A 26,904-nucleotide genomic window follows, 5' to 3' on the forward strand; every position below is an offset into this window, starting at 1 on the left:
GTACAAAACTCCTTCATCACCCAAATAACATAACAATGGAGCATAGCATTACTCTCCTCCCAGATGTGCCGCTGCTGCTGCTGAGGTCACGGTGTAAGTGATCATGATGATGATGAATGTATATGGGCGGGCGGCGGATGCGTACACACACAATCCCCCTGCGTCAGGTGAGGAGTGCCACTGCCTGGCCCCGCCCCCCGCACATGTAGCCGCTGCTGTGGATGGTGCAATCCGTTCTCTGCCTTGCTGCATCTGCACAGTGATCACGCGCCGAGCTCGTGGCCCGTCCGCCAATCCAAAGCCGTGCCTGCAGCGTGTGGCGAATCAAAGTACAACATCAGAAATCACCATGTGAAATCGACCAATTAGAGGAGGCTTCTTCTACTGGATAACTACTGAGTGCTGTTGCTGCAGGCTGGGATGCGAATGAAACTCAGCCTCAGACATCACTGTGCAGCATATCATACATACTGCGTCCAGCCATTGTAGCTGTCCTGTCACCCAGCATCCTCCTTATCATATTATCAGTGCACACTCACCCTCCTGAGCTGCAATCATGGACATCATAAGGCAAGTCCTCAATTTTGGTGCTGGACCTGCCAAACTCCCACCCTCTGTAAGTATTGCTAGTGGTACTGAGATATATATATATATATATATATATATATATATATATATATATTACACACTGCCAGACCTAATGTTCTCTTATGCACCACAGTATCAACAGTTGTAAAGTGAGCATAGGGCTTATTAGGGATTCCTATAGCAAGCCTCAAAGTGTTATATAATATCGCCAGTATTACATTTAGTCATTTAGAGAACATAAATATGCTCCTTTTCTATAGTGAGATAATGCCACGGATGTTGGTAACTAGTAAATTGCAGTGGGGAGTGGGAGCAGTGCAGATTCTGTGCCACCCTGGTTGTATGATATTGTGGGCTACATCTTCTGCTGCTCTAGACCATGGCTTACTTTCGCTTGGGGTCTCCTGTAACAAATACCAAATCAGTCCCACCAATACACACTGCATCCTCAGTCGCTGCAGCCTCAGTCACTGCAGCTTGTGTTCAATGTGTGCTTGCCAGGTGCTGGGCAGGTAATTGGGCATATGCATAGACCAGGCATTCCCAACCACGGTCCTCAAGGCACACCAACAGTGCAGGTTTTAGTGATATCCAGGCTTCAGCACAGATGGTTTAATCAGAATCCCTCAGAAACTAATGAAGTCACCTGTGCTCAAAACCTGCATTGTTGGTGTGCCTTGAGGACCGTGGTTGGGAATGATGCATGCTGTTCTAATATGTGATGTACTAACTAGATAATTGTCTTCTAAGTAACTCATCTTTATTGGATAGTCTGGAAAATAAATAAATATATTGCATATAATAATGATTTTTCTTTACCAGTATATTGAAAATTCCTCCATGGGGGAAAAAAATAAAATATATGTGCAGTAAAAAATTGTGGGTAGTGATCACATTCACTGTTGCAATAATTCCAAGAAAATTTAAATACATAATGGAATAGATAAAAATATTTCCAGAATCTCCTCTTCTGATGTACGGGATAACTGGAGCATACAATTATTGCATGTTGCTCTGCTGATGTGGATCTGTGCCAGAAGTCAGATATTGCATCAGCTGTCATTTCCTCACCAATCATAGGAGGAGCACAAATGGTGGGCGGGCTGCCATCTAATTCACAATGTCTTTGCACACCTGCCACTGCTAGCTGCATTTATTTTCAGCTGGATATATTTTACACATGTGTGTAATAACCCTTTGCATGATAAGGCTTTAATTTAAGCTTTTTGTTACACATTTTTGTGACTGATTTTTAATATTTTAACTTGTGGCAACCGAACTCTTTCTAATCCAATATGGCTGGATGTGATTGGCATGCACAGTGTACCATACTGTATGTGTTTTGCTAGACTTCTTTATTGTTTTTTAGAGAGCTTAATTTTTTTTTTTTACTACAGTGTATTTGAGGAACATTTAAGCTGGGTACACACTGCCAGATATAGCTGCAGATCAATTGATCTGCAGCTATATCTCTGAACAGAACGGGCAGCGGATCCTCCATATACACTACCTTTGTGACTTATGCTGTGTACACACGGTGAGATTTGACATTAGATTTTGACTATATAGTTAAAATCGCATGCAGATCCTACAGGGTTTTTGCCTTGCTATTCCGATGCGCACTCCCGGGACAGCACAAATCAGAAACCCAGATAGACAGGGCAGCAATGACTATATAGTGCAAATTGAATGTAGATAGCATGAATTGTATGTAAATAGTACAGAAATAGCAAAGATTGCATAGCAAGGGAATCTCACCGTGTGTACACACAATTACAGTAACAACTGTGCGAGTGCATTTACATGCACATTCCCAGTTGAGCTGTCAATTATTACCGGCTCCTGGTGTGGGTGTGCACGTGGTTGGTGTATATCGCCTGTACACACAGCGCAAACAATTCAATTCAATATATTTGCCAGTGTGTACCCAGCATTAGGGTTCAATCCAATTGGGAGCAACTTTGTTTCATGAACCTTGCATGCATTACAGGAAACTGTTCATCTGATAAATGCAAGATCCCTAAGGCATGTTTGCGGTACCTGCAGCAAGATTGCATGACTTTACGACACATATCTAAATGGGAGAATTGCATAAGGAAGTGAGAAAACCATCCTGGGGAAAAAAAAAAAAAAGTGACAACTGAGATGCTGAACTATATGCGAAACACTGGAGAGTATAAACAAAATGCATCTGTTACGTAGAGAATATCTTTTCTTGCCATTATTAAAAGGTGGACAATAGAACATTTGCCTGGAAATGAAAGAAAGTGGTCAAATTTGTTATAATTGTAGAATTTAGGAGACTGCAATTTAAAGGGGTATCATTTAAGAAACTAGAAAATGTCTCCATTCATAATGTAGACCAATACAAAAACAAGTGAGGGATCATATACTTAACAATGTTCTTAACATTGGTTCGACTTTTCTAGATGACTTTAGTTATATCATTTATTAAATTCTCTAATTTGTATTTTGCAGGTTTTGCTGGAAGCACAGAAGGAATTGGTTGACTACAAAGGGCTTGGCATTAGTGTTCTTGGTATGTATAGTGCGTATATATTAAATAGATTTTCTATAGCAGTCTAACACAAGTAACGCACCAATATACCACTTGTTTTACTCTTTTTCTAGAAATGAGCCACAGGTCGTCTGATTTTACCAAGATTTTGAACACTACAGAGATCTGCCTGCGAGAGCTGCTGTAAGTCCTTGGTTAAACAGCTTTCTATGGAAAATGGTGCAAGTTAATAAAACTTCAGCAAACAATGGGGGTGATTCAGGTTTGTTTGCTAATGGACAAAACCATGCTGCACTGTAAATGGGGCTGATGCAACATGTGCAGAGGGAGACAGTTAGATTTGAGTGGGGTTTGTACTTCTACCTGATATCTAAATTGCAGTGTAAAAATAAAGCAGCCAGTATTTATCCTGCACCCAGCAGTCAGGTAAACACCACCACCATGCCGCCCAGCACAGGTGAATTCTTACCCATGTAAATGGATGCCCTACACATGAGGGGAAATCCATTCTGAATCACTCACCATTGAATGGTTTTCCCCTCTGTTCGCAGAGGCGATGGCCGTGGGGAGAAGGATACCATTGCTCACGTCAGCAGCCCTCCTTCCCAGAGGCCGGGGGAACATCTGCATTTTCTGGGGCAATCACAGAAAACGCTGGGTTACTACCCTCATACGGTCACAGGGTGTCAATCACTCTTCGGACGGCATGCGCGGTTGCAAAGGCGGAACTACCATTGGTGCAGCAGGTGCATTGCACCAAGGCTCCTGAGGACCCACTGCTGCCCAGACCAGCAGCTTTTACCCCTGTCACCCACTGGTGAGGGGCCCAAATGATACTTTTGCACCTAAGCCCACCACTCACAAGTTCTGATGCTGCGCGGTTGTCCAATATTCGACATGGCTGTAAATTTGCTGGTCTGAATTGGGACCATTACCCGCTTTTCTGAGAACACTTGCCCATGTTGTCATGTGGAATAATATGTTAGCCCTTGCTAATGCAGTTAGGAAATATGACAACTGTACCAATGTCTCCCAAGATGTGAAATGTGTAACTAGTAACGTTAGCAGGCTGGCATAGTATAGTGTGCCGCAGTAGCTGTTTGGCCTTGCAGATCAGTTACTTTTTATAATTTTATTTATTTATAAAATATAGTGAAGTTAATTGTAAGAAGAAAAAAAAAACAAGTTTGTCCATTGGGAAATACCATGCAACAGCACGCCACCGAAGCTGCCCATGACAGTGGATAAAAAGACGTCAGTAATAAACCAACTGTGCCGTGTTTGTCTTTACTGAAAGGAACCATGGGGCAGATGTATGTATGAAGTGATAACGCAGCAGCCAGTCAGCCCACTGCCAGTCGGGCACCCCGGCCACCCCCCCGGAAAGCATTGTGGGCAATATCCCAATTGGTTAGAAGCCAGTCTTTGGAGCTGCTGGGAAGTGGGGTTCTTTCATGCTGAAGAATGTAGGGATAGGCATAGGGATTGTGTGTGTGTGTGTGTGTGTGTGTGTGTGTATATATGTGTCCGAACAGAGCTCCGTCTAGTACTGATGGCACACCATAAAGGTGAGGGGCGTTACTTTTTGTAATCCTATATAATAAAAGCCTATTATTTAAATAAATCTATTTCCCCCCCCCCCCAGGGACATTCCAGAAAACTACAAAGTGCTTTTTCTTCAAGGTGGTGGAAGTGGACAATTCAGCTCTGTCCCCCTTAATCTTATTGGTTTAAAGGAAGCAAAATGTGCAGACTACATAGTTACTGGTGCTTGGTCATCAAAAGCAGCTAAAGAGGCAGAGAAGTATGGAAAAGTAAATATTGTCCATCCAAAGCTTGGAAGTTATACAGGTAAACTTTCAATATCTATTTATTAGAGAATGTTTTTATCGTATTAATGGTCAATCCAATTAGCAGCGATGTTAGGTTCAACATCACCTTCACCTTGTGGTGGGCGAGATTTGTACCTATGGGGCAGTGAGCAGTTAAGTGTGAATGCAGGCTGAAATCAGCCCACAAGAGATGCAAGATTAGGTGCCAATGGCACATCACATGCTCTGCAGTTAATAGGATTGGTCCCTAAAGATTTCTGCACAATTTTTTTATATATATTTTTTTTTTTCCCTTCTGAATATTTCATTCTCTAAAATTACATTAATATGTGCACACATTACTATTTGCTTTTTGATCATTTTTAATTGGATTGGTCAAAATGTTCAATTGTTTTACACACATTACAATTTTGGTCTGAGAAAGACTGATTGTTCATGTGGAATAGAGAATTGTGCTTAGATGTCTACATGGATATTAATCATACAGTTGGCTTCATTTTAGGATTAAAATGTTCCACCAAAAGGGTTTTGCTTTATTAATCTTATTGACTATCGCATTGCTTACATAATGGTGTTTCATTTTTAGTAATAACTGTGTAATCTTATCCTAGTTTAGAAAGATTGTGGTCAGGAGAAGTCTGCATCAAGCAGTAATTCTAATAAAGTGTTTGAGTGACATTCAATTAGACTAGACCAAGATGACTTTTTTTTTGGGCTGAAACACATTCCTCTCTGTGCACAGTGGTTCAATATATATGTACAAGTGCAGCCTCTCTTGATTCACTGCCCTAAAAAGACAAGGATATGCCAAGTTATTCATTTTTAAATCGGACCCCTTGGAAATACACATGCTGCAGGACGTTATCATATCTGTATAAGATGGATGCAGTATACTGGCACTGTAGGCCTCCAATGGTATCATGCCTTCATTATACTGAATACTGAGCTTTGCAGGCAGACTTTTTGAAGCCTTTCATAGAGATTATGATGGTGTAGATCCTTTCCATGCACACAATACCATATTGAACCTAGATCACTGATATTCGTTCACCCCCATAGAGATGCATGTAAAAATCTGTAATTTTGTAGTCCTTACCATATATGACAAACGGGTATGCCCAAAATCATTGTTTGGGAAGTTAACCAGCCCTTTTTTTACTTACAAGTGGGCCTAGCTGGGTTTACATTTTCTCTGGGACCATATGCATGGTGCATAACAGACTTGGGTCTCTTTTACACATATTAATTAAAATAAACATGGATGAAAAGCAATATCCTAATGAGCTCTTCTCTTTTAAGTATCATGTATGCACATGTAAGTATGTTTTTACACTGGTAGCAATATATAAATATGGCATGGACCAGTTACCATTAAGGGGGATACTTAATCCCCGCCGCTATTTACGACAGGGGAAATAGTGGCGGGCGCCTATTCAATGCGTCTTTCCCGACAGCAATGAAGAGGTAGATCAACAGAAAGGGCCCGACTTTAACAGCAGCCATTGTGGATTGTCATGATGACGGCCATATCTCGACAGTCCACGTCAGTTTACGCGGATATGCCCCCTTTTTGCTGATTGGCAGGCAAGACATTGAATCCCACCTGCCGATATGCAGGCAGGCAAAACGAAAATGGGCCAGGGTCACTGCTGTCTGGATTGAATAACCCCCTAAATCTCCTTATTTAATTAGATTATTTTTAAATGTTTACTATATAAAACATTCAAATTTTACACTTATGCTGCTTTCAGACCGCATAACTGGCTTTGACACTGTATTTGAAAACGTTTCCAAAAACGGGTCTGCCCGCCCCTTCCTATAAGCCTGCTAGTATGGGCAATGATGGAAACTGGGCCCAGCTGATGACATGCAGACCCTTCCTAACCAGACAGTACCGTATGATGACGCCCAGGCTAGGTCTCACCATCCTCCTCGTAGAAGACATGAAGGTGAAGTCCCCGGGGTTGCTGCTATGCGGGTGTACAGTGGGGCCCGGCGGCTGCATCCTCCTGCTGCTGCCCGTGTTGACTATGTCGCTGTCGGCGATGATATCTCAGGCCAGCTCAAACAGAGCTACAGAGGATGAACCCGAGGACATGCTGCTCTCACAGCAGCGGCGGCCTCTTGTCACCATGGTAACACCAGGGATGCCCGTGACCCCTGACCCGCTGGACGCGACTGGTCCTCGGCGTGACGTTGCTTCCGTGTGCGGGAGTCACATGCGTAGCCTGCCTTATTGTGTGACGTCACCGCCTAGAGACAGGGGTATAGATTGGCATTGCCAATGGTAGTGTCTAGCAGCGGGGACTTGCCGGGGGGGGGGCCGGGGGTCGGGGGCGGCTTGAAAATGCTTCCTGGGTGGGGGACCCCCAACCTCTGTGCATATCCAATGACCGCACTGAATATTTAATTAGCTCATTAAATATTCACTGCACCGGTCATTAGATATGCATAGAGCAGACCACTATTGGCTGGGTCCTACATACCGTTTCAGACCCGATTTTGGTGCCAAAATACCGTGTCTGAAATGGGTAGGAACCTCCATTTTAACCGTTAAGCAAAAACGGCTTTTTAAAAACGGTAAATCTATTCTGCACCTTTCAGACCGCACATACTGTATAACCGTTTTGAAACGGTTAAAAAATGGCAAAATACTGGTTAAAAAGTGCGGTCTGAAAGGGGCATTAACTGCCAAGTGTAATTTTTTTTTCAGTTAAAAAAAGATATAAAAAGTTATGTGAATTGCTGGCATACATGCAAAAAATAATAATCCTATCCTTACATGTAAATGAGAAAAAAAGGAGATCTGGAAATAATAGAATATTTCTGCTTTTTTATTTAGAAATTCCTAACCCAAGCACCTGGAATCTTAACCCTGAAGCCTCCTATGTGTACTATTGTGCTAATGAAACGGTGCATGGCGTGGAGTTCCAGCATATTCCTGATGTCAAGGGAGCAGTGCTTGTTTGTGATATGTCTTCAAATTTCTTGTCTCGACCAATTAATATTTCGAAGGTATGTACAGGTTTTCTTCCAGTGCTGCACAGAATGTAAGACCTAAATGACTGTAAATACATACACAATCTAAAATGGTCCTAAATGCCCATGGGCTGTGGGCATTCTGTTCTTGCTGGTAATGGCTTCAAATGTTTTAATTTTAGGGACATTTATGGGTATATTCACTGTCAGGTGGAGGTAGTATATATTCCACATCAGCTCGTCTGGTGGAATATATTCCGCCAGTTTGATATTACACTTATTCAGAATGCTTTCCTGGCGGAAGATCAAACGGGCGTACATTCCACCTGACAGCACCCGCCAATATTAATGAGCGAGTCCCCACTCCAGCACTGCTCATGATAGTGGCGCTGACAGCCGCATAATAAATAAGCGGGGACCTAGCTTGCAGTGAATATTAATGAGCCGGTCCCTGCTCCAGCACTGCTCGGGATAGCGGCGCTGACAGCCACATAAGTAATTAGCGGGGACCCGCTTAATATTCAGTGCGAGCCGGGGCCCCATTAATTACCTATGCGGCTGTCAGCGCTGCTATCGCCAGCAGTGCTGTAGTGGGGACCCGCTCATTATTTTCACACCGAGCTGGGTCCCACTCTCACTACTGCTGCCAGAGTACCGGACGAGGTGCTGTCAGGCAGAATGACTGATATTCCGCCAGGATGCTCTCCACTAGGAAAGCACCATGATTTCCTACATATAGTGGAGACACCAATTAGGTATCAGTGATTTTGCTAGTACTTTTGTATTAATTAGATACATTTTCATGTTTATATAACAAGCAAAGAAAAATAATACATTTTAATCAGGAGCTGAACAGTATGACTCCTTGAGCTACACGTCCCATCAGCAGTTTGATCAGCGGTACATGATTAAACTGTCTCAGGCCATGTTAGGATATGTAGCTGCAAAGCTACTCCATTTTCCCTACCCCTAGTAAGTTCGGGGGTTTAAATCTTGTCCATTTTCTTTTGGGTCCATACTGTAATCTGAATTTTGCAAATGTGGGTAAATATTTGTGTTTACTTACATACTTGTAGTATTTAATTTATTTTCTGCTTTCCAGTTTGGGTTAATTTTTGCTGGTGCTCAAAAGAACATTGGCTGTGCTGGCGTCACAGTAGTAATAGTACGAGAAGATTTATTGGGCTTTGCGCTGAAAGAGTGCCCCACAGTCTTTGATTACAAAATCCAAGCAGGAAATGGCTCTCTGTATAATACTCCTCCATGTTTCAGGTAGGCACTGACCAACTATCATTTGTGTTATTGCACCTTCTCTGTCTTATAAAATGCTGATTTAACAGGTTGGTTACAATATACAGAAGTAGACAGGTCTACCGCTAATGGTTGACCGTGACTACATACATGCTACAGTGTTTATTTTATTTTTTTTTATCAACATTTTATTATGCAGATCAAATCTGTTACAACAATCACATCAAATTTCTAACTGACAAAGAAATTATGAATAATTAGTCAAGTGGAAAACGTTATGTTTGGAAATATAGTTATTGTGAAGTGATCCATTTTAATCAAGGAAAAAGGAGGAAGCTCTCCAATATGGTGGGGACCAGACCATGTCCAAATAAAGCGCCTTATTCAGATCTGAGCTCAGTACAAATTTGTTCAGAAAATGGGCAAAACACTGTGCACTGCAGGTGGAGCAGATGTAACATGTATAGAGAGAATTAGATTTCTGTGAGTTATTTTGTTTCTGTGCAGGGTAAATATTGGCTGCATTATTTTTACACGGCAATTTTATTTTTCAGTTTCAGCACACCCCACCCAAATGTAACTCTCTTTGCACATGTTATATCTGCGCCACCTGCACTGCACATGCTTTTGCCAATTTTCCAAACAAATTTGTACTGAGCTCAGATCTGAATAAGGCCCAAAGTGTTGAAGAGAAATGGAGAGCTAGTGAGCAGAGAAGGAGGACTCATGGGGCGGAACCTCGGAAAATATATCTATGTATTGAATAGTGTGACCTGGGAAATTAAATCAAAGGACCGGTGAAGGAACAGCTTGATGGACTAGCCAGGGTGTTCAATATCTTATTAAATGATTTGGCGGAGTGGTTAATTATACTTGTTAGGTATTCCATTTATGTACGGGCCATGATAACTGTCATGGAAGGGGAATTGGGTTTCTGCGATGCAATCTGACAGGTTGTGGCAGAAATAATATGACCATTTTATTATGAGTCCTAGTAAAATCTGGGAAGTTCAGTGGAAGTAGAATTTTTTTGGGGTAATAAGGTATTGGGGCCTCGAGGATCTGCGAAATGAGATGTATGACTTCATTCCATACTATTGATATTTTCGGACAAGACCACCAAATATGCAGGAATGTGCCTTTCTCCAAGCAATATCTCCAACATCTGTCCGAAGTGTCTGGATACATTGTAGACAATCTAGAGGGAACATAGTGGAATCTTAATAATTTTCACACAAATTGAACTTTAATTAGCATTCTCCCATATCTCCTCCCAATCGTCCGGATCCAAAGCGCTTCCCTGATCTTTTTCCCAGGCGGATTCATGTGAATCTTTAGTGTTGGAAACGTCCTCCGTTAAAGAGGAATATGAATCAGAAATGAACTCTTTAGTCGAATGTCTCAAACATAGATTTTCAAAAACAGTGGGAGGTCTGTTAGTCAGTTGTGTGCCTCTTTGAGTAAAAAAATTCGAATTTGAAGAAAACAAAAAAAATCTTTAGAAGGAATTTTAGATTTTTCTTGGATTTGGGAGAGTTGGGGAAGACCAAATCCCTGTTGATGTCATTGAGAATTAGAATTTTTTTTTTTTTATCCAATACATATTTTTCCAACCTTAATTACATGTATTTATTGTGTCTGCCATCACTACTTTCTCTGTAAGAAAGTTCCATACTTACTGCCCTGACCATAAAAAGCCATTCCTTTGGCGGGTACGAAATCTTCTCTGCTCCAGCCTGAGCATATGCCCATGTGTCCTAGTCTCCGACCACAAATTAAATAGGGTGTCTAACAGTTCGTGTTATTGTCTCCTGATATATTTGTACATGTTAAGCATGTCTTTCCGTAAAGGTCTCCCTTCCAATTTAAACATTTCTACTGCGGCCAATCTGTCCTCATAGCTTAATGAACGCAACCTTTTTATTAGCTTGTTTTTTTTTAATTTTACTTTTTCCAGTTCTATAGTGTCCTTTTTGTAGTGAGGAGTCCAGAATTGTACTCCAAATTCTAGATGAGGTCTAACCAGTGCCATGTACAGTTGCATCATTATTTTGGTGTCCCTAGCTTTTCCATGCCCATTTTAGAAACCGGCTACTACTGTATTTTGTTGGCCTTATTGGCTGCTACAAGACACTGAGCACTGCACCCCAGTTTGTTGTCATTTTGGACTCCTAGGTCTTTTTCAAATCTGATTTACTCAATTCTACCCGTTAGACCGTTTTACCACCACTCTTTGTTCTCTATACTGCAGTTCTTACCCAGCTTACCCCTAGACCCAATTCCTCCATTTTTTTTTGATCAACCTCTTGTGGCACAGTATCAAAGTCCAGGTAGATCACGCCTACAGCATACCCCATATCTAAGTTCTTGCTGACTTCCTCGTAAAAAGTTTTTTAAATAGGTTAGTTTGGCAAGAAGGTTTTTTTTTTTTTTTTTTACCAACCCATGCTAGTTTCTACTGATTATACTATGCCCCTCAAATTATGTCCCCACATGATGTTAAGCTCATGGGTCTAAAATTTGCAGGGTCATTTCCCTATTTATTCTCCTTATTTAAAAAAAAAAAAACTTGTGCAGTAATGTTACTAGAGGATCTAGTGTGAACATATTACCTTGGATTGTATTGAAGTATTTTGATTGAGTCGGAATATGCGGTTAACATAAGACCTCTCATTGTCTTTCAGCATCTACATAATGGGCCTGGTATTAGAATGGATCCGGAATAATGGAGGAGCATCATCTATGGAAAAGCTGAGCATCATCAAATCCGAAATGATTTATAATATTATAGACCAATCCAATGGATTATTTGTGTAAGTCTGTAATATTTTACTGTTGGTGATGTACATTAAATGGAGCACAACTTACTATCCACACCTTTACATGTTGGTGATTTGTCTACAGATGTAGCCAGCCTCCTCTTTGCTGCATTGTGACAATATAGTCGCCCAAAGTGTGCCCACGAATGGCCATATGCACCCGCACGGCCATAGAAGTGAATATTGTGATCATAACTGTACCTCTTATAGCTGCATGCCGCAATGCATATTCCCAGTCGCACGCATGGTGGAAAATCTGAAACTGGCTACATCTATCTGTATGTAAGATCTTTTATATGCATGACAGAAATATTCTGCCTTTAATAACCAGGCATGCTGTGGTTTTCAAACACCTATCTTCATGAGCTAGACATTATTACCTTAGACTAGAGCACAGAAATTATCTTCTCTAATGTACATGATCGGGTTCTGCTTTCTGCTTTAATTATTATCATATTTTTATTTATTTATAAGGTGCCACAAGTGTTATGCAGCACTGTACATATAGAACAATTAAAGCACAATTATTAGTACACAATACAGCTGAGATATAGGGAAGTGAGTGAGCGTAGATGCAGGTATAGATTGTCGGTAAGTAAGAGAGCTGTATTTGAAGTGCAAGAAGAGTGCTGTGATAACAGGAGGGAAGAGGGCCCTGCTCTAAGGAGCTTACAGTCTAGAGGGAGGGGAGACAGACAGGTGACATGAGGTGCAGGTAAGGAGACCTGAAGGCAAGAAGTGAGCATGGCAGGGATGGTCAGGACATGAGGCAGCAGGTAGAGAATGGCAAATATCCTTAATGTCCTGTATTACTGAAAGGAAGTCGTTGCTACTGAATAACTAAGTGAAGAGCCATATGTATTTGCAGATGTCCAGTAGAGAAGCAGAGCAGAAGCAGAATGAATATTCCTTTCCGTATTGGGGATATCAAAGGTGACAGCACCTTAGAAAAAGAGTTCCTGGAGAAAGCTTCAGCCCTTGGAATGATGTCTCTTAAAGGACACAGGTAAAAAAAACATATATTTTTTTTATTTTGTGTTACATATTGTGGTGTTTTTGTATCAGTGTGGTTTCATAAATTCAGATTTGAATTAAAAGATCGAAAACAATGACACTACATGGTGAAAACGCGGCTTATACCAACAGAACATCCATATCAAATAAAAGATGGGCAGAAGTGGAAGTGCAGGCAGAAGCAGCCAAACTTAAGGTGCCCATACACTAGTAAGATTTATCTTCAGATCTGGCTGGTTGGAACAAAAACATGGTTATGGATGAGTGACAGTTTTCCAGCATTTCGAAGCAAATTGTCAACTGTCATTTGCTCTCATCCATAACCATGTTTTTGTTCCAACCAACCAGATCTGAAGATAAATCTGCGTGTGTATGGCCACCTTTACTGCAAGGCCTCATTGGAAGTGGGATGGTTTCAAACATTAACATTTACATGTTAGGCCACATTGCAAGCATGCAGTCCCAAGGCTTTTTAATATGCTGAACCATGACTGTTGAGCAAAGTAAAAGCTGGATCCATAAGAAATTGTGAGTCATGTGATCAGCGTTCAACAATTCTAGATTGTAATCTGAATTGTAGGGCATGACCACGAGGTAGAAAGCGTCAACTTGCCTACACTGCAGCTAACATAAATTAGGAGTTTGAGGAAAATAGTATGTAGCTTTTCAGGAACCAAATACCACTGGGAGTAAACTTTTATAGGATGTCTCTTTAATGGCAATGCATATGTAATCTTTTTGCTGCCCAGTCCTTACTGTCCAGAGACCTCCCCAATCCCAGTGTATTTCTTTAGGATAATAGAGATGAAAGTCTGGGTTAGGGCAGGATTGTTACGTCATAACCTTTAACAGGGAAGTGGGGTATAAAGCTGGAATTGTGGTAAGAAGATTGCCATGGAAGCCAAATGCTGACTACACAAGCAAACATTAACCTCCACAAAATGTGTTTGATTGCCTTCTCAGCATCTTTTACAATAGAGATGTGCAAATTTGGATTTACCTGCATCTTAAAGGGGGATCTTATTGTTCACATGATTAGTCTTCAAAACATGTGACAGCCGGCTAGCCAATAAGATCTTGCTTTGAGATCTGGGTAAATCCGAACCTGGACATCTGTAGTTTAAACCAAGATGATGGAAGGGCAGCTAGTAATCTATTAATCTAATGAGTCAGATTATTGGCCCATCTCATGCTTTTATGAAGTCTTTCGTTGTTGAGAGGTAACCTACTTGGTCTGAGTCTATCGGAGAAGCCAGGACTTCATTCATATGTTAAATGTTTAACAGGAAAAATGGGACTAAGTAGGTTGCTAAATGTTGAACACCTCTCAAGAGGCCAGTGAATAATCATTGAGACCTGGGTCTTATAGTGTCTGCATTTTCAAGGCATTCATAAACTCTTCTCTGCAATCTATTTTTGCTGGATCTTGCTTTGCACATTGGACAATGGGCCTTATTTAGATCTGATCGCAGTACAAATTTGTTCTCAAAATGGGTAAAACCATGTGCACTGTAGGTGGGGCAGATCTAACATGTGCAGAGAGAGTTACATTTGGGTGTGGTGTGTTGAAACCGAAATCTAAATTGCAGTGTAAAAATAATGCCGCCAGTATTTACCCTGCACAGAAACAAAAGGTACTTGTTTCCTAGCACGGCCACAACTATCATAATCGCGGTCATCGGGGGTCAAATCGGGGCCATCGCGGCCGCTAAAAAAATCGGGTGCGATGGGCCAGACGCGATGCCCGCGATTTCCCCATAGAGAACAATGTTAAATGGCTCAATTTACCCGCGATGACCACGATTTCCCCATAGAGAACAATGTGAAATGGCTCAATTTACCCAAATTATCATAGGGAACAATGGTAAATGGGCCAAAAACACCCCTGAACATAAAAATGTCCCCCCAAAAGTACTAAACGCCACCCCGCCATCAACGTGAACCCGAAGCGTGGCGAGCGGCGGCGGTACGCGTCCTCCGACCTTTTCATGCCCTACTATACACGTCGGCGTGGAGTCGAGAATAAAATAGTGTGGCGAGCGCAGCGAGCCACCGAGCCCGAAGCGTGGCGAGCCCCGCGAGGGGACGCGTATACCTTCAGTTATACGCGTCCCCTCGCGGGCTTCCTAGGTGTCCATGGCGACGCGGACACCTGGGAAGCCCGCGAAGGGACGCGTTTTACCTGTGAAGGTATCCGCATCCGCTCGCCACGCTTCGGGCTCGCTGCGCTCGCCACACTATTCTATTCTCAACTCCACGCCGACGTGAATAGTAGGGCATGAAAAGGTCGGAGGACGCGTACCGCTGCGCTCCCCACGCTTCGGGTTCACGTTGATGGCGGGGTGGCGTCAACTACTTTTGGGGGGACATTCCACTGCTCTGTGGGTTTTTTTGGGGTTTCTGTCCCATTTACCATTCTTCCCTATGCTGATTTGGGTAAATTGATCCATTTAACATTGTTTCCTATGGGAAATCGTGGTCATCGCGGGTAAATTGAGGCATTTAACATTGTTCCCTATGGGGAAATCGCGGGCATCGCGTCTGGACCATTTAAGCATTTTTAGGTGCACACGACGCGACCGACCCGATTTTTCAATGCATTTCAATGGAAAAATCGGGGGCATCGCGTCGGTTGTGTCGCAGGCCACTAAAAATTACCCCCGATGGCTGCGATTGTGGCCGTGCTAGGAAACAAGTACCAAACAAAATAACTCACACAAATCTAACTCTCTCTCTATACATGTTACATCTGCCCCACCTGCAGTGCGCATAGTTTTGCCCATTTAAAGAACAAATTTGTTCTTCAATCAGATATGAATAATATCCCAAGTCCTGCTGAAACAGTAAAGGGTCTTCCCCAAACTGTTGTCACAAAGTTGATAACAGACATTTTTTCTTATGTCTTTGAGCAGAAGACCATTGTCTATACATTTTTTTTTTGGTCCCGAAACTGGCTGTTTTCATTATTAATTTTTTTTGCCCAATGGTGTTATCTGGTAATTCTGGTTAAATTAAAAGCTCCTATCATGCTGGACAATGAAATCACTCCCTCTTGTGGATGAATTTGTTCCCCCCCCCCCCGTATGCTGAAGCATTGATAGTTCCCGTCATTGAGTTTTTTTTTTTTTTTCATTCAATAGTCTTTGCATGTTTAGTAATCCTTAAAGATTTACTTTAATTTAGAGAACTGAATACAAACACCGCCCCCAGTGCCAATTGATTTGTTTTATATTATAGCCATATGAAAGAACAGATGTACAAGGCCTTTATAGAGACACCAATTACTGCCTGCTCTTTCATATATTGAGGCACAGTCCCCATGGGTAGGCACCACAGCAGATGACCCAGCAGGCAGTTCCAGTCTTCTGATATCTTTTATATATTTATTATAGTACTGTTGCATGTTTTACAGTGTAAGCTTATTGTAATGGTTTTTACATGCTGTATTTCTGGGTTTAGATCTGTGGGAGGAATACGAGCTTCTCTCTATAATGCTGTCACCGTGGATGAAGTTGAGAAACTTGCAGACTTCATGATACAATTCAAGGAGACGCACCAGTGAAGGACAGATGCGCAATGACTCATGCTGACTTTATATTTTTCTCGCTACTGTATAGAATCTGCCCCTACAGATGAGCTATTTTCATAGTGTAGAAATCATCACTTTTGTACTGAGAGAACACTACATATCTAGAATTCCTTTGAAGCTCTTCATGAGTGGTGTTTGCAATGATATCTTTTCGGTGAAATATTGTAGAATTGTGCAGAGCATGAGCGTCTCATGTTATGGCAGTGAACAGTGTGACCACAATGTGGACATATAAGAGCTGAGGTCAGTATACTTTTACTTAATGATGCCACTGATAGCAACGGCTCCTCTGATTCTTAGTATGGTAACTGACCACTCCTCTAATCCTTCTTTTTCCTTTTTCTGTAAATAGAGGTCAAAATATATTGTCCCAAGACAATTGTCGTACATGCATATTTTGTTTATGCAAAGAGAACAAATTAAATATATTCTAGTGTGTGTATACAGTTTGTGCGTTTTTGCTTATAATGGCATGGCCTGGAAGATGATAAAGTTTCTCATTGACCTCTGTGGTTTCCACCTAGTCCCATATGATGTATGGTAATACTACACCGCTGTGCTCTTACAGAGAGTAGGTATGCCCGGGTTTCTACAATAGTGGCAAGTACAAAGTGTCTGTCCCTGGCATTCATATTCCGTATTGGCCACACCTTTATGTGCTTTCCTGGTTACCGGCATAACCCCTCCTCTAGGAACGGCTTTCCTAACCCTTGCTACTAGGCTTATAAGAAGAGGATTGTCAATCGCTAACAGGACTGACAGGAGAGCCCTGGCTAAGGAGGTGAAGGGATTATGGGAGAACAATTGGCAATGGCAACCACTGCCTGATGAGCTCTGCATGTAGATGAGCAAATAGTCAATTTTCTAGAAGTTGCCTACTTTTGTCACATTTATTTGTTCTCATTCTTATTTTATATATTAAGCTAAAAACAATGTCCTGTAGGAATCGGGGACATTTTCTAATCTTTGGCACTGATCCAAGTGGCAAATGAGGGACAAAAGGTCAACGTACATAATATCGACATTGACTAAATGTCGATACTAACAAAAGGTCACCATTTTAAAGGTTGGGACATGAAAAGTTTGAAATTTTTTTGATGAAAAAGTGATATAGACACTTTAGCACTCTGGGCATACACCCACCACCATCACCCATGCAAATGTGGTATCTTAAAATCCTATGCACCTAATAAAGCTATAGAAGCAGAAAACTGCCTGCTACACGATGGGCCTTCGACAGCTGAGATGGGCCCCACTACTAACTGGTTGGCCAAATCCCTCCACCAAGACAAGGGGGCCTAATTCAGACCTGATCACTGGGATGCTAATTTTTGGAGCCCTCATTCTGGAATATGCCACCCCACCAAAGTGAAATTGTGCCCTGTGCAAGCCTGTGAATTGCGAAAATTAGCTGGATCTGCGATCAGCTGAAAATCCAATCGCAAGCTGCTCACCATCAAATGATTTTCCCACTGTGCGTAGCCCAGGACATACTCTGCAGCAGTGATAGAATCAGTGGAAGTGGGCCGGAAGCAGATGTCACACGCCTTCCCCTCATCCGTCTGGGCATGCCTGCGTTTTCCCTGACAATCTCAGAAAACAGGACTACGGGCCATACGCATGGGCAGTCTATGAATAATCGCCCGGCCTGCAAATTCGTAGCCATACAATCAGCATGTAGCATGAGGAAGTTGCCCAGCACAGGGCAAGGCAAAAGTTTGAGACTACATCTATATTGTGTGAGTATATCACTGGTAGCCACCTAGCTGAGAAGCCAGGCGTGCAGCTGCCATGATTTTATTGTGTCACACAGTCGTCGCACACCCCCATCTAATACAGCAGCAACAACTCTCTATCTTGCATACATCAAAAACATGAAACCGTTTGTTTAAGCACACTAAAAAGGAATCATCTTTGCCCAACCATTGAAGAAAGTATTAGTCCTTGTCAGAAGGGTGTTCACATACAGTGGTTTGCCTGTGCCCATGTCTAACATCAGTATCCTCATCCTGATCTGCCATTTACACCATCCTTGACACAGTTTTACTGGTCTTCATGTGTTTGTTATTGAGAGACCAGTTCTGTATTTAGTGCCTGATTCAGATCTGAACTGCGAGGAAAAAGCCGAGTATTGCAAATGGATCGCTATTCACGAACCATTAAATAATTCTGTGCAAATGTGAGTAACTCTGACCCTTCCACAACTCTGCAACAGATTGTGGGAATGGTCACAGACCCTCCTCTAAAATACTTGAGCATGCCTGTTGGTGACCTAGCATGTGTCAGTTGTTCCATAATTGGCTGAACTGCGAAGTCACAGATCTGCGATCACCTCTGAATCAGGACCTTGGTTGTCCATTCTGCCCTTTACTACCAAAACAGGTGCAGACAGGTGTGAGTGACAGAGGGGCAGATTTATTAAGCTCATAGAAACGATAAAGTGTCTGTTTTTTTTATCACCGGCCAATCCGCTCCTAACTGAAGTTACAGGCTTGGTTTGAAAAATGACAGGTAGGAGCTGATTGGCCGGTGATAAAAACCAGACACTTTATCACTTCACCGAGAATCCCATAAATCTATGTGAAACAATACACATACTTGCGCTATACTGGACATGTGCAGTAGAAAAAGGTCCACCCAGCACTGCCTGATAACTAATCAGTCAACAATGAGCTGCAATTTTTTTCTACAGGCCCAACTACCTTGTCCTGTCTCCTTTCCATTACTGGGGCATGTTATATAGTCTGTGAGTTGCAGGTGGCTTGTGGATTTTTACTAGTCTGCCCGTATTTTTAAAGCATCAATCATTTACAGTACAAGATGAAACCAGGTCAGTTTGGTCTTGTAAATGATTGCCACTTTAAAAATATAAATACACCTCGCAGGCTATACACAATGCCCCCTTGACTTCTACTTCTCCTACCCCTCTCACTGGCAGCAATATGTATTTGTTGAGCGCACCCATCAGTTGGGTTCAGAGTGAATAAGTCCTATATACTGTACACTGGTATCACCGATTTCTGAATCTACATTGTATTTGTCGAACTAACAGATCCATCCATCTGAATTCTTCAGAAAGTATTTGCCAATAATCTCAAATTCCAATATATTTATTAAGGTGTGGGTTAATTAATTTCACAAGTGTTCGACCCTGGGGGAAAGACTTTATCATTCACTACTGAGAGACAAATTTGGCCTACCTAGCAACGCACTGTTCCCCATAATTCAACTGCACTACTTTGTTCAGTCATCTTCTCCCAAGACGATTTATCAGCTCCACACTCCCTGCTGCACATTTGGGCTGACAGGATTTTGAATAATTCTTGAGTGATATATACTGAATTGCAGAAAAGTTCTTTATTGATATTACATGAACAGTCTAGACAAGCATGGTCGCGGGACTGGCCAATAATACAGGTGACATATTTTTGATTACTTTGAACCCTCTATGAGGATTCTTCAAGCCCCCGCTCTCCAAGAGGTCCACTTCAGACTGATTCACAGAGCTTATATGTCTCATAAAAAGAGGAGCTACTTTGTCCCCGAGGAAACGGGCAGGTGCCTGAAGGTGTGGCTCTCATTCAGCCACCTTTCTGCATAATTTCTGGACCTGCGGGCACATAAAAAAATTCTGGTTCAAAATTCTGTATTATATAGCGGAGTTCCATCTTACATGCAATAGCCCTACCCGGGAGCTCGCTGGCGGTTCCCAACGGACTGCTCCCTTACTAACAATTGCTTTGTTACCACTCCATCCTGGAATATGAGTGCTTGATGTCTTCACCCCAGTACTATTCCCCAAGAAGTAATAATAATTTATTTGCTACTACTGATTATTGTATATTCAAATGTCTTCACGTGCAACAGTTCTGGTATACTGTAGGAATCTAATCTCCAACACATTCATTGTCTGTGTATTCCCCCCCCCCCCCCCCCATCCTCAATTTCCACATTATGCAAATGTTATGTTATACATAAATATACATAAAATAAAATAAAAAAAAAGTGTGAGAATTGGAGATGTTGGCCATAGCAAGCAAGCAGATTCTAGCATATATCTTGTAGAATGTACAAGTTAAATAAGTACGTATAATCTCATTGGCTACTATGGACATCATCTCCATTTCTAATAATCTGCGCCTTAGTACGAATTGGCATTGTAAGTAGTGATAGGTTTTTTTTTTTTGTTGCTACTTCCCCGCAGGGATTAGGTGAGTATACTAAACCCTATCCCCCAGTACCCCACAACCTAAACCTAACAACCTCTTCTAATTGCCTAATGTAGCAGAGTGAGGCACCTGGCTTGAACTATGGTGAGTGACGCAAACCATGCGAGAGGAAGCGGTATAAGTGTTGACATTGACACCCAAAAATTTGATAAACTTATCTTGAGATGTATCAAACTTTTTCCATGTCGACTTCTTGCTTGTGTCACCCTAAACATTGTATGTGAGCTATACCACACCAGTGATAAATGGGTACAAGGGCCTCTATTACTTCATTCCTCGGCAGGAACTTTATGCCCCAGTTCGACATATTAGATAAACCACACTCACACAGTTTTTTTCGTGAAGGCCCGTGCTTTGGTTGCTGGCGCATTGGATGAAGAGCCTCCGCCTTTTTCTTGTGTAACAAAGTTTTACGCATTATGGAAATTGGCTATTCTCACATTACTTGGGAGTTCACTTCTCTTCAACAGATTCAATTAAAAAAAAAAGGTTTAAAAAGTGCTAATATTTAGGTTATCGTGTACATTACCACCAGTAGAATAATTCATTTAAATTGTATTATTTTTTTTATTAAAAAAACTATTTCACTTCTAGCTAACTTTGAAGTAAAATCAAAAGCTTTATTTTCTGAATAAGCCATAAAGGTTAAAAGACAGTCAAATGTCCTGATCTCTGGACTTCAAATTCGCAGCCCGAGTGATTATTGAACGACTGCGCATACTCACGGTACGCAGTGTTTATGTGCGGGGTCCCCCTGTGCAGTAAGCCACTACTGGCCTTCGCAAGGTGATTGACAGCCGGCGTTTTCTGGTAGTGCCCCGGAAAATGCAGACGGCGCCCGGCCTTTAGAAGGGAGGGCTGCTGACTTCGGCCTCCTTCTCACTGCAGCCAATACAGCACAGAGTAAGTCTAGACTTACTCATGGGGTAAAAACATTAGATGGTGATTTATTGGGAATAGTTTCCCCCTGTGTGCATGGCTGTGAACGCTTTTGCCATGCACAGGGGCGGGGGGAGACATTGGTGTGCTCCAAAGATTTGCAGCCTGGCGATCAGGTCCGAATCTGGCCCTAACTACATGCTGGTGACATAACATGGGTACCTCTAGATAGCCTTTTACATGTAATAAAGTACTATGTCACGTGCATTACACTGATTAAAAAATGAACAATAAGCTGCAAACCATTGATGATTAAAGTTCGTTTCTGCTGTGACATTTGCTTCTCATCTACAAGATGGATTTTATAGTATAAGATTAAATCAATGTAAATGAAAATACCCTGAATAATTTACAGTCAATTTACCGAGACAAGAGCATTTGTTAGCTAAATCATTTAAACAACAAAATGCTTGTTTGATCTTATTAAGGTCAGAAAAACACACTGAAAACGGAGCTTGGAGAAGCTTTTTGGAAATTCATTTAGCTCCCAGGCTGTAAAGTTTATTTATGAGTCATTAGCCAGAGCTGGCAAACCTACACTCCCTGGAAGCACGGTCTACTCTAAATAAAATAAATACCACTGGTTTCATTAGAATGATATTCATATTGGTATGGAAACCACAGTGACCTAGCATCATTATGAATGGCATATAGCGGATCATTTAATGACATTCTAATACTTGCAATCCCGCACAGTGTTTTTATGGCTAATGTTTTCATTGTTTTTCTACTTATTTAGGGATGACTGACAGATTGCTGCAGCAGTAACGATGCTGTAATGGTTAGCATTACTGCCTCACAGCGTTGAGGTCGTGGGTTCGATTCCCACCATGGCCCTAACTGTGCGGAGTTTCCATATTCTCCCCGTACTTGCGTGGGTTTCCTCTGGGTACTCCAGTTTCCTCCCACATTCCAAAAATATATACTGGTAGGCTAATTGGCTCCTAGCAATATTAACCCTAGAATGTCTGTGTGTGCATGTACATGTGGTAGGGAATATAGATTGTAAGCTCCACTGGGGCAGGGACAGATGTGAATGTTCAACTATTCTCTGTATAGCGCTGCGGAATATGTGTGCGCTATATAAGAAACTGTTAATAAATAAATTATCCATGAGAACTACAATGATTTATTACTATACTACATTAACAATAAGTTGCATTAACTATTTACTGTTATAATAATGGACATGGACATGAACTTATATAATGAATCATTAGCCTAATCATGGGGCTTATTATGTAGACATATGTAATCTTTTGCCACTTGCACGTTTAACTGTCTAATGACAGCTGGAGCCAAACAAAAATGGGTACTTGTGTAGTTTCATGGCGCCGTGCTACTTCCGGGTGTACGCTCGCCACGAAATATGTCAAAAAAAGTAACTTAACTCCATGCCAATATGGATAGTTCATACCCCCACTATCCATGTTGGCATGGAGTTGATTTTAAATAGCGTGGCAAGCGTAGCGAGCCACCGAGCCTGCAGCGTGGGCGAGCGAAGCGAGCCCCGCAAGAGGACTCAGACGCACGGCACCATACTGGCGCCGTGAAACTACACAAGTACCCAAAAATGCTACAAATAGATATGCCATGGGGTAAATTTACTAAGGTGTGAGTTTTTAGAAGTGTGAGATATTGCCCATAGCAACCAATATGATTTTACTTGTCACTTACAGTATCTAGCACATTCTATCAGACCACATCAACAGCACTTCCAGCTTTCGTTTTCTACTTATAAATATGGGCAATTGATATAGCTAAAAACAATAAGCTTGAAATTAGAGACAAGATATTGGATGCATTTGTAGCGCAGTAACAGAAAATAATAAGAATCAAATAGTTGTCAGTTTATGTAAAGAGGATGAAGGGCCTGACTAATAGACAAAAGCATGTGCACCGCAGGTGGGGCAGATGTAACATGTGCAGAGAGAGTTGCATTTGGGCGTTATATTGTTTCTGTGCATGTTAAACTGGTTGCTTAAAGCCCTGTACACACGGCAGCGATAGGGGCTGATATTGCTGCGAATATGGTCTCTGGCGACCATATTGCCAGTGATGGGAGTGTGCGGTAAATAAATAATAATAAATTGCCGGGTGCACGCTCCCGTTTTCAGCCCCGCTCTAATCGCTGGTCGCAGGAGCTTTTCTGGTCGCCGATGAAAAGGGGGCATTGAGGGATATATCGGCCGGCAATATATCGCCCCGTGTGTGCGCACCCTTATTCTTACACTGCAATTTAGATTTCAGTTTGAACACACCCCACCCAAATCTAACTCTCTCTGCACATGTTACATCTGCCCCACCTGCAGTGCAGCATAGTTTTGCCCATTTGAGAACAATTTAGCTGTTGCTATCTACTCTGAATCAGGTCCTAAATTCCTTAGTGACCAAGGTGCTCAGATTCTTAGTTATAGCACGTTTGGAGATAAAACAGCTGTTTTAATTCCACATTAGACACCGCTATATATATATATATATATATATATATATATATATATATATTCTAAATAAATTAAATATTCTAATTCTAAATAAAATAAATATCAAAAGCATAACCATTAAGAGCAGTAGAACATTTATATAATTATTGAGGGTAAGGGGGGCAGTTAGGGTCAAGCTATGCCAAGGGTGCTGAGAAACCTTGCACTATGTTTTTCCTTATCACATTGTATGTATTATTTTAATCACACCTTCACTCTCTTATATAGCACTTATGTGCTTCTTATTAACCCCTACTAACTTTCATTTGTGTGCTGCCCTGGAGTAGTCAGCCTGTGCCGGGCATGTTGAGGGCCCACACCCCAGACCCATACCCAATATTAGGGACCCCCAGTGACACAGAGACGCCTTGACGTACGGCCTGGGTGCTTAGCCCTATATCCGCAGATATATGCAACCAAGATCTCTGTATTATCTTATTATTATGTGTATATCTCTCACTCAGTGTGCAATTGGGATACAAAATGTTTTTTCCAAACCTTGCAGTGGCCCAGGAATAGAGGCCAGGGTGGCCAGGATTACATTTTGGGACCTTAATAAAAGCAAATAAACAAGACAAGTATGATGTCGCCCAAAGCAAACAAATTCTGCCTATCATTATTGTAGTACAGTTTAGAACATCTGATTCATTGTCATGGTTTTCCTTTGCACTACAGTAGCTTTGATGAATGTCTCCCTTTGCAATCTAGTTGGCTGTACCTGAACATCAGATCTGTGCAGCGTGAACTCAAAATATGTTGCCATATTTATAATGCCAGCTGACTCTGCCTTCTTTTTGTGCCCAGCATATGGATATCATTGGCATTCAGCTAGAAGAACTGCAGGAAAGGGAAGAGCTGGATAGAACAAATTAGAATGAAGTTAAACTTCAAATGTAGACTTGATTGGCCTATTGTATCAGTCCTTTTCCTTAAAGATTGACATTTAGAGAAATGGTCAAATTACTACTTACTTTAAATCCTGTCTGTATAATTGCATCTTCTATTCTAACTATGTGTTACATATTACTGAAATCGTTAAAGATATTATGAATAATTTACAAAATCGCGTTGCGTCGCGTGTTAACCAAATGGCATGCAATGCGATGCGACGAGAGAAGGAGCCGGTTTTAGCAGTGGACCCGATTTTAACATTGGAATCAATGTAAAATGGTCCCTGAGACCTGATTTTACATTTATTTCAATGTAAAAATGCCCAAAACCCCCCAAAAAGTGAAATACCACCCCCATTGTTAACGCCACCCCACTAATGATGCGAACCCGAAGTGTGGCGAGCGCAGCGAGCCCGCGAGGGGCGGCGGTACGCGTCCTCTGACCTTTTCATACCCCCACTATCCACGTCGGCGTGGAGTTGAGAATATAAAGTGTGGCGAGCGCAGCGAGCCCGAAGCGCGGCGAGCCCCGCGAGGGGACGCCGACACCTTCACAGCTATCCGCGTCCCCTCGCGGGCTTCACAGGTGTCCGCGTCCCCTCGCGGGCTTCACAGGTGTCCACTCGCGCCGCTTCAGGATCGGTGGCTCGCTGCGCTCGCCACACTTTATATTCTCAACTCCACGCCGACGTGGATAGTGGGGGTATGAAAAGGTCGGAGGACGCGTACTGCCGCCCCTCACGGGCTCGCTGCGCTCGCCACGCTTCGAGTTCGCGTTCATAGTGGCCTGGGCGGGATTACAATTGGGCAAAATGGGTTAAAATCGCGTCGCATTGCGTCGCGTCGCATTGTATACCATACAATGCGACGCGATTTTGTCTTCAAGGAAATTTCAAGGGAAATCGCGTCGCATCGTATTCATAATGTACTGTAATACACCGGGGCTATCCTATTAGCCCCGATGCTGGCCCAATATTCTCCTGATGCCGGCAATTATTAGGGATTATGCTTTCGGTGCCTGAGGCTTCACATCTGCTTTAACACATGGGTATGGGAACTTATTCCAGATCCCATCTGTTATCACCCACAAGCGGGAATTTTGTAGCTGAAAAAAACAGGCTTTGTTAGGATATCCCATGCTCACCACCAGACTAAAATTGTGAAAAACGCCTGACTCTCTTCATAACTTCTGTTCTTATTGTACGATTAACTTTATTCACATTTACATCAAGGTAGGGGTGCAAAATGATGTCCAGTTACAGTATATTACTGCACTATTTGATTGTTCCTATACTTTAAAAATCAAAGCTACATTACCCTGCCTTAACAACATTTAGTATGAGCAAGACATTTTTATTTTTCCTCAGAGAAACTTAATTACAAATTACCTGTCGGATGTTATAACATCCGCGGCCCCCCTTCGCCGGACATCGCATTTTTAATAACGGCATATGCTATAACATATGCCGTTATTCATGCAAGGGACAGCTCTTGCGGTAAGAGCTGTCCCTTGCGATGCGGTGCCGGCGCTGGACTTCCGGGTCTGTGACCCGGGAGTCCATCTGCGCATGCGCAGACCCCGGCGCCGGCCGCAGGGCACGCTGGGAGGGATCCGTGACGGATCCCTCAAACAGCGCTGCGGTAAGAAGCCCATAGGCTTCTGCAGGGATTCGCCAGCTTTAGCTGGCGATTCCCTCCGCAGCGCTGACACTGCGGAGGCGCCATATAGCATATAGAAATGCGGTAGAAACCCCGAAAACGGGGTTTTTACCG

The 26,904-nt window shown here is 42.2% G+C and overlaps 1 protein-coding gene and 1 long non-coding RNA gene across 2 annotated transcripts in view; one reads left to right on the forward strand and one right to left on the reverse strand.

The window, feature by feature from the left end:
• The first annotated feature begins 242 nt into the window (after nucleotides 1–242).
• Nucleotides 243–17,028, forward strand: PSAT1 (phosphoserine aminotransferase 1). Its single transcript, XM_083186146.1, has 9 exons — nucleotides 243–616; nucleotides 3,067–3,127; nucleotides 3,220–3,289; nucleotides 4,752–4,957; nucleotides 7,781–7,953; nucleotides 9,020–9,189; nucleotides 11,853–11,981; nucleotides 12,856–12,993; nucleotides 16,461–17,028. The coding sequence occupies exons 1-9, from the start codon at nucleotides 557–559 to the stop codon at nucleotides 16,561–16,563; spliced, it is 1,110 nt and encodes a 369-aa protein (XP_083042272.1). The 5' UTR covers nucleotides 243–556; the 3' UTR covers nucleotides 16,564–17,028.
• Nucleotides 17,029–20,020: 2,992 nt separating this feature from the next.
• LOC146029066 (uncharacterized) overlaps nucleotides 20,021–26,904 on the reverse strand; it is a 32,798-nt gene continuing 25,914 nt past the window's right edge. Inside the window, exon 3 of the long non-coding RNA XR_014455304.1 lies at nucleotides 20,021–20,200. This is a non-coding gene — a long non-coding RNA (uncharacterized LOC146029066). The remainder of the gene's footprint in view (nucleotides 20,201–26,904) is intronic.

Source organism: Crinia signifera, chromosome 1, assembly GCF_055691185.1.
Source record: "Crinia signifera chromosome 1, ASM5569118v1, whole genome shotgun sequence".
Lineage (NCBI taxonomy): Eukaryota > Metazoa > Chordata > Amphibia > Anura > Myobatrachidae > Crinia > Crinia signifera.